This window comes from Panicum virgatum, chromosome 2N (assembly GCF_016808335.1).
Source record: "Panicum virgatum strain AP13 chromosome 2N, P.virgatum_v5, whole genome shotgun sequence".
Classification (NCBI taxonomy): domain Eukaryota; kingdom Viridiplantae; phylum Streptophyta; class Magnoliopsida; order Poales; family Poaceae; genus Panicum; species Panicum virgatum.
The window spans coordinates 68639233-68656519 of record NC_053146.1 but is presented as its reverse complement, the minus strand read 5'-3'; the positions used below and the strand labels follow the sequence as shown (position 1 = coordinate 68656519).

Genomic DNA, 17287 nt, shown 5'->3' with positions numbered 1-17287 from the left:
CCAAATTACTCCTATATTCATTGGCTTTTTTCTTAGTACCGCAAGATAGTCACCATATTACATTACCTAAACATAGAAAATTCATTTAAAAGTATCATAATGACATAACAACAAATTTAAGTTTCTTAAACTTTGCGGACATAACAACAAATTTAGGTTTGTTAAACTTTGCGCGAGTGATCACCATCTAGAAAGCTCCTCTACCGTGACCTGCAGGGAAAATCTTGGAACTAGGGACAGAAACGGGCGGGAAAACCCGTCAACCATTTCCATTTCCGTTTTTTATTACGGAAAATGGAAGCGGGAGCGGAATAGCTTGGTACAGGAGCGAAAATGGGATATAACGGTTACGGAAATGGGCGGGAACCAAAAAATCTACCGGAATGCATTATTATTTAATCACCATTCACTTTCCATGAATATAACACTGGACACTCCTTTACGCAATCTATTTTTCAAAAATATGATCAATGTTTCTTGTTTCCTACGTTTAAATCGTGAAATATATATATTGATGTTGAGGAACATGTATTGATGTTGAGAAACATGAGATGATATATGGTGTGCCTATTTATTTTTTTCCCGGATTTTATAAATACGGGAAAAATATGGAATTATCCCGATTAAAAACGAGATCTCGTAAATACGGACGGAATATGCTCTCTCCTGCTTTCCGTCCCATTTCCATATTTTTCCGTAAATACAAAAACATATGGATTAAATATAAAAATACGGGCAGGACGGGACGCCTTCATTTTCATCCTTATACTTGGAACGAACGCGGCTCTACAGTCACCGGCCCCGTCCGTCCGATGGGTACTTGGACCATTCTCAACCGTCCCGAGCCGGCACCACACCTCCCGCCTGCTCCCACGTGCCATCCGTGTGACCATCAACCCTCCCTCCTCTCGCACCCTTTCCGTGCGCTCCACATCGCCTTCCCACACCTCCCCAGCACCCCACCCCACCCACCGCCCCCGCCGCTCCAGGCCCCGAAATGTCGGTCGAAGGCGGCGCCGGCGAGCCGCTCAGTGACAGCCAGAAGCGGGAGATCGCCGTCTGGTTCCTCACCAACGCGCCCGCCGGCGAGATCCACTACGTCGCCAAAGGCAACCCGCCTCCCATTCCTCTCTTCCTTCCCATCCTGTGCGTGTAATCCGCCTCAACATTTGACTCTGCCCGAATGCGTGGCGCGCGTCTGCAGATGTGCGCGCTCTGCTGGGGGACGACGCGGTGTACGAGGCCGCCGCCGCGGAGGCCTTCCCGGAGTACAACAAGGCCCACCTCGTGTCCCTCGAGCTCCCCGACCGCAGTGGCGACGTGGGCATCTCTCTCCGATTTCCGTTTGCTCATTCTTATGTGCAGGGGATATGAATATAGCAAAACGGAAGGCAATATTTGCGATAGCATCGGCATCTGTAAATCAGCAATTTAAGTCCTAGGAATCCTTCCTTCGCATCAATCGTTGTTAAATTACCCCGGGCTATGTTTTAGATTCAGAGGATCAGACCACATGCCAACAGCATAACTGTTGTTTTGTGAGAACTAGGAACATTTTGGAGGATCCCTTTTTGATAATAATAAGATAATAAATAGGGGCATTTCATGTTGAAATGGTCTGTCAACTGAAAGTTAGGTATAATGCCTTGATCATGCTTCCTGTTGAATATTGATTTCAACTACATGACATATACCTGCAGATAATCATCGCAACTTACGGGGAGCTTGACAGGAACAATTATCTGGACCCCAGGACTGCTCAAGTTGCTACTGTTGATCACATTAAACAGGTAAATATTGCACTCACACACTATGATTCTCTTGCTATATTGTACAGATCTGTTGTCCAAACTGTGCAGCTGATGTTTAGAAAACATAGTATACAGCACTAAACCATCTAATCACCCCAAAAAATAGTTTACCAAGAAGCCTCATGTCTGTGATAAGTGTCTCCAGCATCTTGAACTTGATAATCTGATACATTTGATAAATGGAATATTGCATCTGAAATGCTACCTCTGTTTTTTAAATATGAGGCGTTTACAATTTAAAAGGAGGGAGCATTGCATTAATATTTCCTGCCTAAATTTCATGCAGTGCATTTGAAATACAAGTTAAGCCTGGGTAATGGCAGATCTGCAAGATACAAGTTATTTAACACCAAAGTAGATTAAGGTGTTTGGTGAACTTTTTTGCAAGCATATAGATGGTCACTCAAATATACGTCTTCATCAAATTAATTCATAATCCTTTTGCCTTTTCATGATAAAAGACTTGTACAAAATTGAGGCCTGCTGCAGATGAGGAGCTTCCGTCAGCTTACATTGAAGAGTTTAGGTAGACTAGCTCTGCTTCTTTCTTTTTACTTATTCACAGTTTCCATGTTATCTCGCAACTCAACATATGATCCTTGATCTTATGTATTGATACAGGAGTGCTTTAGATGTGGAATTATCAAAATATGTTGCCGAAGCTTATCCCAAAGGGGTCTGTGCTGTTTATTGTACTAGTGGAAAGGATATAGAGGGACCAGGAGCAGATTTTGGTTTTGCAGTAGTTATTTCTGCTGCTAAACGTAGCCCACAGAACTTCTGGTATTGTCCGACTCATGTCTTCTGTCTTTTCCTTGTTCTTAAAGAAAGTTTGTTACACTGTTTTGTTTAATCTTGCACATATGGATTAGTGAGCAACTGAGTAATCTTCTGCATTATAGTTGGACTTAAAATCTTTTTATGGACCCTTTTTAGCCTTCAGTGTGATTCATCGATTCCCTGTTTCCAGATTCTCTATAGCGTAGATCTTTATCCAGGAAAATTTCCTAAACTTTTGTTTTTGTCAGTGTCTCTTGCATACAAAGGAATGCAACTTTTGGTCGTTAGATTTTTCATGGGTGATGTTTCAATATCCCTCTGAACTAGTTGTTTGTTCTGTGAGTAACTGGCAATACTGTTTATCATCTACCTAGAACTTTATGAAATGTTTAAAGTCTGCCCGTTCTTTCTATTTCTGTATGAAGAATTGCTTCACTTAATATCACTAGAACTGTGTTAAGCATTTTCCTTATAGATTTGCTCTTTTAATCGTTTAGCCTCTGATGAAGGCCAACTGAATATTGTGTCATCCAGCAATGGCAGCTGGCGTTCAATTTGGACTATGGATTTCAATTATGAGTTGCAATTTGTTGATATAAAGGGAAAGATACAGGTAGGCCTTTTTTACTTAACTGAAGCTAACAGCTCTAATTTATGTTATATTATAACAAAGTCACTTGCATATACGCCAGGTAGATGCTCACTATTTTGAAGAGGGAAATGTCCAGCTGGATACTAACATTGATTGCAAGGACTCCACCATAATGCAGGTTACCTAATGCACTAATTTACAGCCCTGAATATTATGATGAGGGCATCCTTTCTTCTTCTGATATCATACATTTAGTTCATCCACTGTTTCTGGTTGTCACTTGTTGTTTGATATACTTCACCTGCACAGATTAGTACATTCTACAATGTAGAGTATTGTATCTATATGGTATATATATTCCATTTATGTCTTTCGTTATAATGTATCGTAGCTATGGTTTAGGTTCTATATTTTGTAGGCCTACCTTCAGTATGATTGAAATGTAACCTGATATTCTCTTCTTCCTTTAAAAAATGATTAAACTGAAATCGTGCCTCGGATAGTCCGATCTTATATTTCTCATGTCTGATGTTTCAGTCACCTGACGATTGTGCAGTTTCAATAACTAACATCATTCGACATCATGAGTCTGAGTATTTGTCGTCTCTTGAGGTCTGATTCTGTCTGGTGTTTATTCAACCAGTCATCCACTGATGCGAATGTTGAGTAATGCTGTCTTTTTTTTATGCGCAGGAATCATACTTGAATTTGTCTGATGCAACTTTCAAGGTAGGCAGGAATGCACAGCTTGATACGATACCTAGTTACAGTGCTATATCGTCACCGTTATATTTCCTTTGACCTTTACATGTGCGGAAACTATTCATAATTTTGGCGCAGGATCTTCGGAGGAAACTTCCAGTTACCAGGACCCTTTTCCCATGGCATAACACATTAGCCTTCAGTCTCACAAGAGACCTCGCCAAAGAACTAGCGCTTGGAAAATGAAGTCTGCAGGCTATGTCACTGGATAGCTTCAAGTGGATTTTTTTTTTTTTTATCTCCATGCCATGTGCTGTTCTGTAGATTGTACTATTCATATGATGTAACCAAGACTACTTTGATCTTTTGATATGTGAGCTTCATCGTCCCAGTCATTGTAAATCAAGAACACAGACTTCTGTTGAGAATTGCATTTCCTGAAAATATACATCCATTCACATACCCTACTGGTGTGTCATCCAGAAGTAAAAACCTTTGCCCTCTGCTGCTCTGCAAGGCTTCTGTAGACCTAGTATTTGTTAAATCACCGATGCGATGGATTATTACAGGTGTTATGCATGGGTAGCAAAATCTATCAAGTGGAGATCGATCATGGGACTGACCAAATAATGCACAAACGTGCTAGCAATAGGAAATCAAAATGTTATGAAATTTATATACGGGCCACATGAAACGAACCAAAATGTTAGGGCCGGCCCATACTTGGCGCAGCCCATAGGAAATCTATAAGCCTCGACTGGCTCCTCTTCCCTTCCCTTTCCTCCCTCCCCCAACCCAAAACCCGAGCTTCCTAGGGTTCCGCCGCCATGGTAAGTCTCCTCCCTTTCTCACCTCCTCGAATCATGGATCTCCCCACATATCTGCTCCCCCTTATCTCTGATCCATCTCGAAATCCCCGGCTCTTCCATTTGCCAATCGATTTCGCGATTTTATTTTTTTTTGAAATATTGTGCTGAATTTTCCCGTGCACGAGTTGGCTGCAGCCACAGGGAGACCACATAGAGCTGCACCAGAAGCGCCATGGGCGGCGCCTGGACTACGAGGAGCGCAAGCGCAAGCGCGAGGCGCGCGAGGTGCACAAGCGCTCGAAGGATGCACGGAAGGTGCTGTCTGATCTGATAGTCTACCCACGTTTTGGGTTGCTGTTTATGTGTTCCTGTTGCTGATGATTGCGTGCTTTCTGCTGTCGCAGTTACTCGGTGCTAAGGCTAAGAGGCTTGCCAAGAAGCGATATGCGGAGAAGGCGCAGATGAAGAAGACGTAAGTGCTTGCTTGCTACTTCAGTTATTCTATTGATAGTTAAGCAGTATTTGTGCGGGCTTGCTGACATTACAATGTGTGATATGCCTTTCTGTATTTGTGCGGGCTTTACTTACATTGGCTCTTTTACAGCCTGAAAATGCATGATGAATCAACTTCACGGCAGAAGGCTGATGATGATGTCCAAGAGGGTGCTCTTCCTTCTTATCTGCTTGATCGTGATCCGACACAGCGCGCCAAGGTAATTAACTGTTCTTGGCTTCTCGCCAGCTAATTGTGATACAGTAACATCTTATGCCATTGATCATTGATGTCTTATGAAACACAGGTTCTTAGCAACACGATCAAGCAAAAGAGGAAGGAAAAGGCAGGAAAATGGGATGTTCCTTTGCCAAAGGTGATTCTCAACTCAAAACGGGCCCATTCCTGGTTGCCTAAGTAAGTTATTTTGTACATTGACTAAATACTTTCACAATTTTAATCCTTCCAGGTCAGACCTGTAGCTGAAGAAGAGATGTTTAAGGTTCTGCGAACTGGCAAGCGAAAAAGTAAGTGATGGGGTTTGTCAATGAAAGTGGAATGCGTTTGGCATTCAGTTTTTGTGTGACATGCATAGATATCTTTATGCCTTGGGGAAATGTGATATGCTACAAGCCTGCAAGACAACTGATTTGTGTAAATAATGGGTTTCATCATCTACTAAAGATCTTATAAACACTTCATAATATAGCACACAAAATTGTACAGTCCTTTTCCTTCGATCTGAATATTGTGGTTGATCACATTTTCCTTGCCCAGCCAAGCAGTGGAAGAGAATGGTTACTAAAGCAACCTTTGTTGGAGCTGGATTTACAAGGAAGCCGCCAAAGTATGAAAGGTTCATCCGACCAACTGGTTTGCGTTTCACCAAAGCTCATGTGACTCACCCAGAACTGAAATGTACTTTCAACCTGGACATAATTTCTGTCAAGAAAAACCCAAATGGCCCAATGTACACTTCTCTTGGTGTTATGACAAGGGGAACAATCATTGAGGTATGTCAAGCAATTTTGCCGATTGTTGTGTTCATCACTCTTGGTATTGATTATCAGTCACTGCGATTATCTTTTTTTGTATCCCCCTTTCAAAAAATGCTGCTTACAATGGCCTTCCTTTTCAGGTGAATGTCAGTGAACTTGGTCTTGTTACTCCTGCTGGAAAAGTTGTTTGGGGTAAGAGATCCATACCTCTGTACTTATTTTTGTCTGATCTTTGCTGAATCCTGTTCTAACCAAATTTCTTGTGTTACAGGTAAATATGCTCAGGTTACAAACAACCCGGAGAATGATGGGTGTATCAATGCTGTCTTGCTAGTGTAGGGTCATACTGAAATTCTGTAATGGAGGTTTATCTTCCGGTTTGTACCGCTCTCTTCCGGTTTGTACCGCTCTGATGTTTTTTTTTACCCCGTTGTGCACCATGGGCATAACATGTATCCTGTATTGTTGCTGCACGACAAATGACGGTGCTATTTATAGCCTGGTGTAAATTTGAGGAATACATATCAGCAGTGTTTTCTATCACGTCATGGTTCTCGTTGCCATTCCCTGATGCTGCCATACTCCTGTTGATGAACTGTCCTTTTGTAGGTATCAACCTAGTGTAAAATGATGCTCATCAAAGTTTTGATCGTCTTCTGTGATGGTGGAATGTTTAAATCAAACATACTTTTCTGGAATGTTTTAATCAAATATAAATGTATGGCACAGGAACAACAAAAGATAAAACTTGTGAGCTAAGTGCTGTTCTCTCGAGTATCTCTATTAAATCAAAATGTCCAATGTATCAATTCACACCATAGGGAGGTGAATAATATGGAGGGTCGTCAGCAGATGAAAATTCTATCTGCAGGAGCTGCATTGGCCACATTCAGATAATTGACATCAACTGCATTATCCCCGAAATCATCTGCAGAAATGTTACAAGGTCAGCTGGGTATCTATCATTAGACTAATACACCAGGATGTGCCAGAACCTAACCTTCGTATACTGTTCTTACAATTTGAACATAGTCACGAATCATCTCTTGATAGATAATTCCATCAGGATGTGCATCCAAAACGACCAAGACTCCTGCAGTTTATTGGAAAGGTAAAATGCCAGTTACTGGAACTGGGATTACAAAGACATCAACAAATTGTACACAAGGCATACTGGAAACAACCATCATCAGGAAAACAGGATCACAGTATAATACGTGAACAAAATTGAGTACTCAGTATATCACCATACCTGGTGCTAACCAAGCTTTCGTCTCCTTCAATGGCAATGGTGCTAACCAAAGGATATTACGCAAGTTCATAGAATCATCATATGGTACATTAGATCCTGTAAAGCAAGAAAGGGAATAGAGTTTGACAAAATAATGATCGAATATAAAGTGATTGAAAGGAAAGTAGATTATGTATCCAACTACAAAAAATCTAAAATCATACCTGCTTGGCAATATCCCAAACTATAAGGAAACAATTCTTTATCAAATGCTGGATATTCTTTAGCATGGAACCTGCATCGAGAGAGAACCATCATGAGGTTATGACTAACCAAACAATTAATAACATTATTGCATTTTCGCTGTTTGACACAATTTTGCTCTAAGTAGATTATGATACATTGACAAGAACGTTATGGCAACACTAAGATAAAATCTGATTAGTCTAGTTCGGTCAACTAGAATACTAAGAACTTAGAAGATCCAGTTTCCATGTATTTTTTCCCAAACAGATTCAACTTCCAGACTCACTGTGCGGATGATACATCTGTAGGTTTTCGGTGATTAGGTCTAGATTAGCTAACGAAAATTGAAATATTGTGACACCAACAGATATATGTAAAGTCAGATAGCAATTCTGCAACAGTTAATGAATGGAGGTGTGACAACAAATGAACACTGAAAGTTTTGGGAGCAAAGCTTATGCAACGATTCAAGGCACCTACAGAATTCCGAGCCGTCCTGTTTCAGATGCAAGGAAAAGATGCCCATGGAACAAATCGTATCGACTCAGTGATACATTTAGTCCAACTGAAGGTCCACGTGCCACAATCAATTCAAACAAGAATACAAAATATTGATTGAGATCCTGTTAATAACACAAAGGGGCCAAAACATGTGAACAAACTGTCCGACTTATAAGTACAATGAAATTGAAGCACAACTTAAGCTAAGTATGGACCTTATTGGCGAAGCGTCTCCCATAAGGTGTTCTTGTGAGTTGACATTTGTTCTTCTGCGACCCCTCAACATCTGGTACCTATTGCAATGATTGATTTTTTTTAGGTAGTTAAAAAAAAGAATCATATTTCAGCCTTGGCTACTGAAAATCCCGACACGTGACCTCAAAACTACCAAGAAGACACTTGCAAATTTCACAAAATATAACTAATTAAAAGGTATCATAATCCAGGACATAGAAACTAAGGAAAAAGCAAAGCAAATGCCTAATGGCAATGCCTACTCCAAGTAAATACAGCAAACTTAGTGCATAACAATGGCCCATCACACCAAATTCAAACTGAATTATCACTTGCAGCCGTGCACCTTCGCGTGTATCAATCTAAACTAGTTCTTGCTACCCTCAATACATACATCAATTCAAACTTTTCGTTACCTTACCAGTGCCAAAATTCCCCATAAGTGCAGAAGAAAATAACTGATAAAATGGGAGAGCTGAACACTCACCGGCAGCATTGTTGGGTCGAGGGCGCGGTGGATGGCCCCGGGATCGCCACCGGAGTCGACGGCTATCCGTGCCAGCTCCATGACCGGCGCCGGCGGCCACATCACCATCTCGTCCGCCTCCGCCGCGCCCGCATCGCGGCCTTCGCGAAGAAACTTCCGGGAGCCTCCGCCGCTCCAAGAACAATAATTGACCTTTGAGGCCGTGGGGTTGACCGGGGAGAGAAACCGGAGGCAGGCGCGGAGCCGCGAGGCCTCCGCGGCCGGCACCCGCGCCGCGGCGCGCGGGCCGGCGAGGACGGACAGGAGGTCCGCGGCGACGGCCTGCGGGGAGGGAGGAGGGGACCGGGACGGGGACCTGGATGATGTATGAGACGACGGTGAGGAAGGGGTGGCGCAGCAGGAGACGGCGAGGGAGATGGTGACGGCCAGCTTCAGAGGGAGGGGAGGATGCCGGAACAGAAGGCGAAGCATCCTCTGCCCCTCAGCAACTTCTGGCACTTCTGGTACAGACTTGTGTGCTGCTGTGTGCTACGATTTTGAAGCTGATTTTCAGGGGAGACCACCCACCCCACGAGCTGAGAAGTGGATGATTTTGGATCTGATCGCTCCGTGTCCGTGATCGATCGGGCTGACAATCAATGCCCAGACGAGCTAGTTTATATGAACACAATGAACATGCCGGACGCCCTTCATCATCCTTGCTTTGCTTCTCAAGGATCATGGATGGTTTCTTGTGCTGTCGTCAAACTATACGGGCTAGGATGACCAAACCAATCGCTGATTTTAGCTGGTAAAAAAGCGGTTGATTCAATAGTGTTGTGTGAGAGTGAATAAACCGAAATAATAAGTTAAAATAAGCTGAAAGTCAGACAAGCTTAACACGTTGATCGCGACGCAGGCAGGATGGCATGGCATCGAACTCTCCGATGGTGATGGTCTGATGGATATGACCCAAACGAATCGGTGCCAACTGCGCCCGGTTTTGCGAGGCCACGAAGGAGGACTGAGCCATGCCGCGCGCTTGAGCTCACGATTCGCTGAGGATGGTAATGTGCAATGTGCACAAGTTGATTATATATATATACTGAACCACATTTAAACAAATTAGCTTGAAAAATATACAAAAGAGAATGGAATCCACACGGGCATGAAAACATCGACTTCTGCTTCCCAGAAATGGCTCTGCAGGGCGTTGCAATGGCAACATTCAGATAATTGACAGCAACGACTACCACCTCCCCGAAATTATCTGCCAAAGTGTTAAAAAGATAATTAGGAAATCTACATCAGCTCAGCTCACTAGAACACATATGCAGTTTCATTAATAACAGAGGCAAAGTAGAGTGCCCAGAACCGAACCTTCGTGTACTGTTGTTACACAACTTGAACGTAATCAGGTACCATGTCCTGATAGATAATTCCACCATCCAAAACAGCTACGACCCCTGTAGCGTTATACAAATATTAGCCACGAAATGTCAGTTCCTGAAAGGTATGAACACGAGGCCTATAGTGCAAACAGTTCTATTGTCAGGAAACAAGATCATGGCAGTATCTGGCCCAAACCAAAGTTTTTGTTCCATTTGATGGCAATGGTGCTAAGCAAAGCACATTGCGCAAAATTCATACTCCCTCCGTTCTAAATTGTAGGTCGTTTTGGCAAATCTAGATGTATAATTTTTGCTATGCATCTAGATAAACATTATATCTAAATACATGACAAAAATTATATATCTAAATTTGCCAAAACGAACTCCAATTTGGAACGGAGGGAGTAGAATCTTCCTATGCAATGGTGGATCCTGGAGTTTTCTTTAAAAAAAATGGTGGATCATGGAGAAGTATCGAGTCGTGGAAAATCCCCTAGCAGCGGGAAGTTTTACGTCTGGCCAGGTAAATCACGCGCCATGTGGAACCAGAGAGGGAAAGAGACACAACACCCTGGCGCGCCTCTGGAAGATAACCGAAGCAGCGTATGGGTACGGCACGCGCGTCCCGTACGTGGCCACTGCTCAGAGAGGCGCCGCCCACGTCGCGGCGCTGCATGCCGCCAGCCGCCATGCTTATACATCCACGCGCTCCGATGATCGTCACACCTCGATCGCCATGGCCCAAGCGGAGCGCGAGCAGCTGAGCGTGGTCATGTTCCCGTGGATCGCGCACGGCCACATCAACCCGTACCTCGAGCTCGCCAGGCGCCTCACCTCCGCCGGCGCCGACCACGGCGGCGTCGACGTCGTCGTCCACCTGGTCTCCACGCCCGTCAACCTCGCGGCCATCGCGCACCGGCGGACGGACCGGATCCGGCTCGTGGAGCTCCACCTCCCGTCCCTCCCCGACCTGCCGCCCGCGCTGCACACCACCAAGCACCTCCCGCCACGCCTCATGCCGCTCCTCAAGCGCGCCTGCGACCTCGCCGCGCCGCGGTTCGGCGCGCTCCTCGACGACCTCCGCCCGGACGTCCTGCTCTACGATTTCCTCCAGCCCTGGGCGCCGCTCGAGGCCGCGGCGCGCGGCGTTCCCGCGGCCCACTTCAGCACCTGCAGCGCCGCCGCCACGTCCTTCGTCTTCCACTGCCTCAGCGCCGACCGCGCCCCGCGCGCGTTCCCCTTCGAGTCCATCGGCCTTGGCAGCGCCGAGGAGGAGGCCAAGTACACCCAGCTGTTCGTGGTGCGCGAGGACCCCGCCGCCATGGTCTCGGAGCGCGACCGCCTGCTGCTGAGCCTGGCGCGCTCGTCGGGGTTCGTGGCCGTCAAGACTTGCGCGGACATCGAGCGCAGGTACATGGACTACCTGTCCGAGCTCCTGGGGGCCAAGGAGATCATCCCCTGCGGGCCGCTGCTGGTGGACTCCGGCGACCCGCCGGAGACTGAGAGCACGGAGTCCGACCGCGTCATGCGGTGGCTCGACGGCCAGGAGCCGGGCTCCGTGGTGCTCGCCTCCTTCGGCAGCGAGTACTTCATGTCGGAGCAGCAGATCGCGCAGATGGCGCGCGGGCTGGAGCTGAGCGGCGCGCCCTTCGTGTGGGTGGTGCGGTTCCCGAAGAGCCCCAGCGACGAGGACCGCGGCGCGGCGCGGGCGCTGCCGCGCGGGTTCGCGCCCGCGTGCGGGCTGGTGGTGGAGGGGTGGGCGCCGCAGCGGCGGATCCTGTCGCACGGGGCCTGCGGCGCGTTCCTGACGCACTGCGGGTGGAGCTCGGTGCTAGAGTCGCTGGCGGCGGGGGTGCCGATGGTGGCGCTGCCGCTGCACATCGACCAGCCGCTGGGCGCCAACCTGGCCGCGGAGCTGGGCGCCGCCACGCGCGTGCCGCGCGTGACGCAGGAGCGCTTCGGGGAGTTCCGGGCCGAGGACGTGGCGCGCGCGGTGCGCGAGGTGTTGCGCGGGGAGGAGATGAGGCGCCGCGCCGGGGAGCTGCGGGAGGTGGTGGCGCGCAACGACGCGGACGGCGCGCAGGTCGGCGCGCTGGTGCGGCGACTCGCGCGGCTCTGCGGCAAGGGGCAGCGGGTGGCCGTGCCCAACTGATGAATTTGGCAGCACACGGTTTTGGTTGCGTCTCTGGCGTTTTCCTCGCCGCGATGCTTCAAAGTTGAAACACGATTTGAATTCCAGGAGACCTTGTTGAGGCCATGTTTTTTTTTTGAGGTACGTTGAGGCTCTGTTTGGCAGGGCTCCAAAAACGGCACCAGCAAGAGCCCTGCCAGGTTTAGGAGCCGCCTAATGGGGTTGAACCCGCCCCTACACATATTTCAAGAGACCTAACTACCATCAGCCACGATCCACCCCGTCGGCCCAATGCCCCAACCCGAAGTCACGACAGAAGATAATATGCGACTTATGCGCCGATCTACTACTATAGTGCCCCAACCCGTCCCAACCCGTCCCAACCCATATGTGTCGTCAATCCAACCCGCCCCAACCCGTTTCATAGTATCACCCGTTTCTACCCATCCAATAATACCCGTATTAAAATCCACCCAAAAAATCCGTCAAGCTCCGCCCCATTAGCAGGAGTACGCCTATGGAGCCCCTCGTGGCTGGAGTCAGGGAAGTGTGGCTCCACGTGGCTCCGCCCTCCCTTTGCCATCCCGACTCCTAGGTCGGGGCTCACTGGGGCACGACTTGCGGGAATGAGGTGGTCGGCGGCGAGCCTAGCTGCGTGGCTTGCGGGGCTGGGGACGAGGGGGCCGGCGGCAAGCCTACGGCGCGGCCTGCGGGGTCGGGATAAGGTCCCCGGCAGTGAGCCTAGTGCCGCGGCCGGGGAGGAGGTGGCCGGAGGCGGCCGCGCGGAGGAGGTAGCTGGCGGCAGCTGCGGGGAGGAGGATGCGCAGGCCACCGTCGGAGGGTGGAGGCGGCGTGGGGGGCCGCCGCTTGGCCAAGCGGAGGAGACGACAGGCATCAGATTCGGTGGCGACGGGACGTTGGAAGGAGGAGGATGCGCGGGCCACCGCCGGAGGGTGGTGGCATGGGGGGCCGCCACTTGGCCAAGCGGAGGAGACGGTGCGCGGCGAGTCTGGGCCAGGGTTTTAAAAACCGACCGGACCGGCCTAACCGCCGCCCTCCGGTACCGGTTTACCGGACCGGTTAGGCCGGTAACCGGTGGAAACCGGTTGAATTCAAATTCAAATTCAAATAAATTCAAAAACTCCCATGCAACCGGTTCCGACCGGTTTACCGGCCGGTTTGACCGGTTTAACGGCCGGTTTTACCGGTTTGAAATTCAAAAGCTCCCGTGCAACCGGTTTACCGGCCGGTTTGACCGGTTTACCGACCGGTTTTATCGGTTTACCGGCCGGTTTGACCGGTTTGATCGGTGGGCCTTCATGGGCCGGCTCATTTTTTTTCTTTTTCTTTTTTGATTTAACTTTAAATTCTCACAAACTATACTAAATGAATGAATTTTTGAGAAAATTTGACACCATTAGATTCATCACACCTTGAAATATTTTTAGAAATTTTTTGGGAATTTTTCATTTTTTGAATTCAAATTTAAAATTTGAATTTTGGCCGGTTGGGTACCGGCCGAAACCGGAACCGGACCGGACCGGTTTGACCGGTAACCGGTCAAACCGGACCGGTTCCCACCGGTTAGGTTAACCTTGGTCTGGGCAAGAGGAAGGAGACAGACGACCGAATAAGATCAACTCCAAAAGCTTCTGTATCTTGAATTCTTGATGCGTTAGCTAAAAAAGATAGAAAAACCTGTAAAATGAGCATCCAACAGCTTAGCTAAAGTGCCGTGTTCGGTATTTGGTTAGCCAAACTGCTCCCGTCGCTCGGCAGAGTTGCCGACGCTCTCCGCTTCGCTATCTCCTCCCACCCTCGATTCCCGCCGGTCCCACAGCGCCGCCCCGAACAGCGCCGCACGCCGCCGCGCTCGCTGCTGCCGAGATCGCCGACCGCCTGCTCCTCCGCCGAACTCGGTCCCAGCCGCCACTGCGCCTCTTCCTGCGCCTCGGCGCTGCTGACCGGCCCGGCGCTGCCGCGCCCCGCGCCCCGTGGCAACCGTCGGCCGCCCTCCCCAGCTGACCGGCCAAGCTCCGAACCCCACCGCTGCCCCTTCCCCGTGGTCCTCCCCTGCCGGCGCGGCCGGCGGCCGCTGCACCTTCCCTGCCGGCGCAGCGGCCCCTGCGGCTCCTTCCTGCCGGCGCGGCCGGCGGCCGCTGCTCCTCAGCGTCCTCCCTAGATGCCGCGGCAGCTACCGTGGGCCAGCAGGGGCAGCAGCACCCCGACCTGCCCAGGGAGCTCCCCGGCATGGATGGGAGCTACTCACACGCCATGGATGATGGACCTAGTAACCTCCGCCATGGATCGGAGCACACGGAGAGGGGAGCAGGTGATTTTGTGGGGTCCACGCGGCAGTGAGTTGGCGAGAGAAGAGGAGAGAGGAGGGTTGGATATGAAGAGGGAGTTTTAACTAATTTGTTGGAGGAAGAAGTGAAATTGAGAGAGAATTCTAGCTAAATGAAAATTTGGCTAGTCTAATTTGAAGAGTTTTTTTGGAGATGCTCTAAGGGGAGAGAAGGGGAAAAAAAAGGGAAAGAAAAAGAAAAGAAAAGAAGAGGAGAAAAAGAGAAAGAAAAGGAAAAAAAGAAAATGGTAATTTAGACTTTTTACAATCTCAATCCAACAAGTGAAACTGTTTTGCCAAATATTTTTTAAAATAACTCCAGCTCCACTAGAGAAGCCGCTCCACCTGAGGAGTCGAAGCTTGAGCTGTTTTTGGAAGAACCGGAAGCCTGCCAATCTCAATCTTTGGGTTGAGCCTTTTTTTTATGAGGGGTGGTGTCTTTAGGTTGAGCTGGACTGCATCTGCATCACTGCATGTGCCACTGAACTGCATGGCCCGCTCGTTGGAGCCCAGTTTGGATGTGGGCTGATTGGATGTGTTGTAAATGGCCCATGTAATTCTGTTTTTTATTTAATTTCATTAGAGCATCTTTAAACAGATTATTTATATCCCATATTCAAAATATATTCTCTCCAACTAATAACTACTTTTATATTTTAGGTAATTGTTAAAATAGGGTAGAGGGAAAATCAGAGAGGTGTGTTTTGGCGGTAATCTGCTGGAGCACCTCTATCACCGAAACATTAATTTATTTTTATATTGAAGAGGGAATGAGTAATCTGTTGGAGATGCTCACTTCCAAGAATAGAGTTTAGTGTGGATGACGTGGCAGAATGTCTGCAACCCAAATAAACCTTATGGATATCCAACTTGTTCTTGTCGTAAGCAATGAGACCCCGTGGCCGTGAATAGATCAGCTGGGTGAAGCCGCCGTATGACCTGCACTGGCTGCTGCGCGCCTGCGCCCGACAGGAAACGAACCTCCCGTGAATGGGCTCACGGCTCAACAGCCACCGCGATGTCGACGAGGCAACGATACCACTAAAAACTGCCCATTTCAGGGCCCTGTCGTTTCTGAAAAAGGCTAGCTGCAACCTTGTCACACTCAAATTTGACCAGATCACCAGGAACAGTCCATGCCTGCACTGCGCATGCTTTCTCGTTCCAGTGTTGCATACGGCTTCCAAGGATCGAAACGTGGCAAGATGCTGCATGTGAAAATATGGAGCACGTACGAGTGCCTAGTTTTATATCGTTTACTGAAATTTCGGAGAAAAGCTAACATTCAGTGACGGACCTCTACCAAACTCTGAATCTTTACTACGGGCACCAACAATACACTTGCAGCTGCAGCGGTTTCTTGCATTGGGCGCGCGTCCATGGTGCCACTGAATCCGCTGCAGCTGCATGTGATCGATGGTGCGTCGTGGACTCGTGGTACTCGATCGATCACATGCAGAAGCTCGCGTTTGGCCGATGGGAGGGGTACAAGTGCCGCGCCCAGAGGCGAGAGCCGAGGGCACGGTGACACGCCCGGTCAGCCCGTTCCGGTGGAGCCACGGTGGACGAGGCGGCCGGGCTCGTCGTCGCGGAGGTGAAGAGGAAGGTGACGGCGAGCGGGGTGGCGCTTGGAGAAGACGTGCTCTCCCTGGTGGTGGAGCCTGGTACTGAGCTCTCGCTCGTCATGGGGCTAGTGCTCGTGTACGGCCTCATGTACCGAAGCATGTGAAGCCAAGCGTCCCGCCACGTGGTTCGTGGATTTTGGCCCGTTGTATACTTGAGGCGGCCGTGTAGAGGTTGTACATGTCAGACTGTCAGAGAGCGAGTCGCCGCGAATTCGAATAAGAAAATCAGGAGCCCCGACTGCTCGTCGATGAGAAAGTTGAGTAGCAGACTAGCACAACTGATGAGAACCTGTGCAATAGGAAAGCGCATTGACTTGCCGTCTTCAGCGAGGCGCCTGAGCTCGCTGTCGTCTCCTCCGACGCCGAGCCGCCGCCAATCCCGCTATGGTCGCCGATCTCGCGCGCTTCAAACGCACGGCTGATGGCGGCCCGGTTGAGTCTCGTCGAATCGTGTGCGCCTTGTCCACGTCCATGGCTCCTTCCTGCGCGAATTTGGGGAGTGTAGAGCTGAAGGTAGGGGATGGGAGGGATGGGGTGTTGCGCTTCCGCCTGGGTGGCCGGTGGCACCAGCAACCGCCGGCGAACGGGCCAGAGCAGGAGCTGATGCAACCCAGCAGCCTATTTGTAATGTGGGATGCGAGCAGGGGTTTCTTTGATAAACACCGGAGTGTATTTGCAAATACACCCTCTGTCCTGAAATATAAAGCATTCCAATATTTTTGAAGAGTCAAAGTTTTTAAATTTGACTAATTTTTTAGAGAGAATCATAAAAATTTATGGCACCAAACAGATATATTATTATAAAACAATATTTAATGGAGAATCTAATGGTACATATTTGATATCATAAATGTTGTTACTTTATTGTATAAATTTGATCAAATTTGAAAAATTTTGACTCTCCAAAAATGTTAGAATGTCTTAAATTTC

The 17287-nt window shown here is 48.4% G+C and overlaps 4 protein-coding genes across 4 annotated transcripts; 3 read left to right on the top strand and 1 right to left on the bottom strand.

Moving 5' to 3' along the window:
* Nucleotides 1-940: 940 nt before the first annotated feature.
* Nucleotides 941-4347, top strand: LOC120662147 (F-actin-capping protein subunit alpha-like). The gene is made up of 10 exons (XM_039941263.1): nt 941-1109; nt 1205-1320; nt 1701-1790; nt 2273-2337; nt 2433-2594; nt 3126-3204; nt 3284-3361; nt 3721-3795; nt 3877-3912; nt 4024-4347. The coding sequence occupies exons 1-10, from the start codon at nt 998-1000 to the stop codon at nt 4129-4131; spliced, it is 921 nt and encodes a 306-aa protein (XP_039797197.1). The 5' UTR covers nt 941-997; the 3' UTR covers nt 4132-4347.
* Nucleotides 4348-4586: 239 nt separating this feature from the next.
* Nucleotides 4587-6733, top strand: LOC120662148 (ribosome biogenesis protein NSA2 homolog). Its single transcript, XM_039941264.1, has 9 exons — nt 4587-4715; nt 4890-5009; nt 5099-5166; nt 5299-5407; nt 5495-5563; nt 5657-5714; nt 5965-6200; nt 6326-6377; nt 6457-6733. Exons 1-9 carry the CDS (start codon nt 4713-4715, stop codon nt 6522-6524), a joined length of 783 nt encoding a protein of 260 aa, XP_039797198.1. The 5' UTR covers nt 4587-4712; the 3' UTR covers nt 6525-6733.
* A 111-nt stretch (nt 6734-6844) lies between these two features.
* On the bottom strand, nt 6845-9703 carry LOC120662146. Its single transcript, XM_039941262.1, has 7 exons — nt 8885-9703; nt 8379-8456; nt 8143-8285; nt 7641-7711; nt 7438-7533; nt 7186-7278; nt 6845-7113 (listed from the first exon to the last, which is right to left on the bottom strand). The coding sequence occupies exons 1-7, from the start codon at nt 9353-9355 to the stop codon at nt 7031-7033; spliced, it is 1035 nt and encodes a 344-aa protein (XP_039797196.1). The 5' UTR covers nt 9356-9703; the 3' UTR covers nt 6845-7030.
* Nucleotides 9704-10990: 1287 nt separating this feature from the next.
* Nucleotides 10991-12536, top strand: LOC120659041 (UDP-glucosyltransferase 29-like). The gene has a single exon (XM_039937115.1). The coding sequence runs from the start codon at nt 10991-10993 to the stop codon at nt 12404-12406; it is 1416 nt and encodes a 471-aa protein (XP_039793049.1). The 3' UTR covers nt 12407-12536.
* The last annotated feature ends 4751 nt before the right edge of the window (nt 12537-17287 follow it).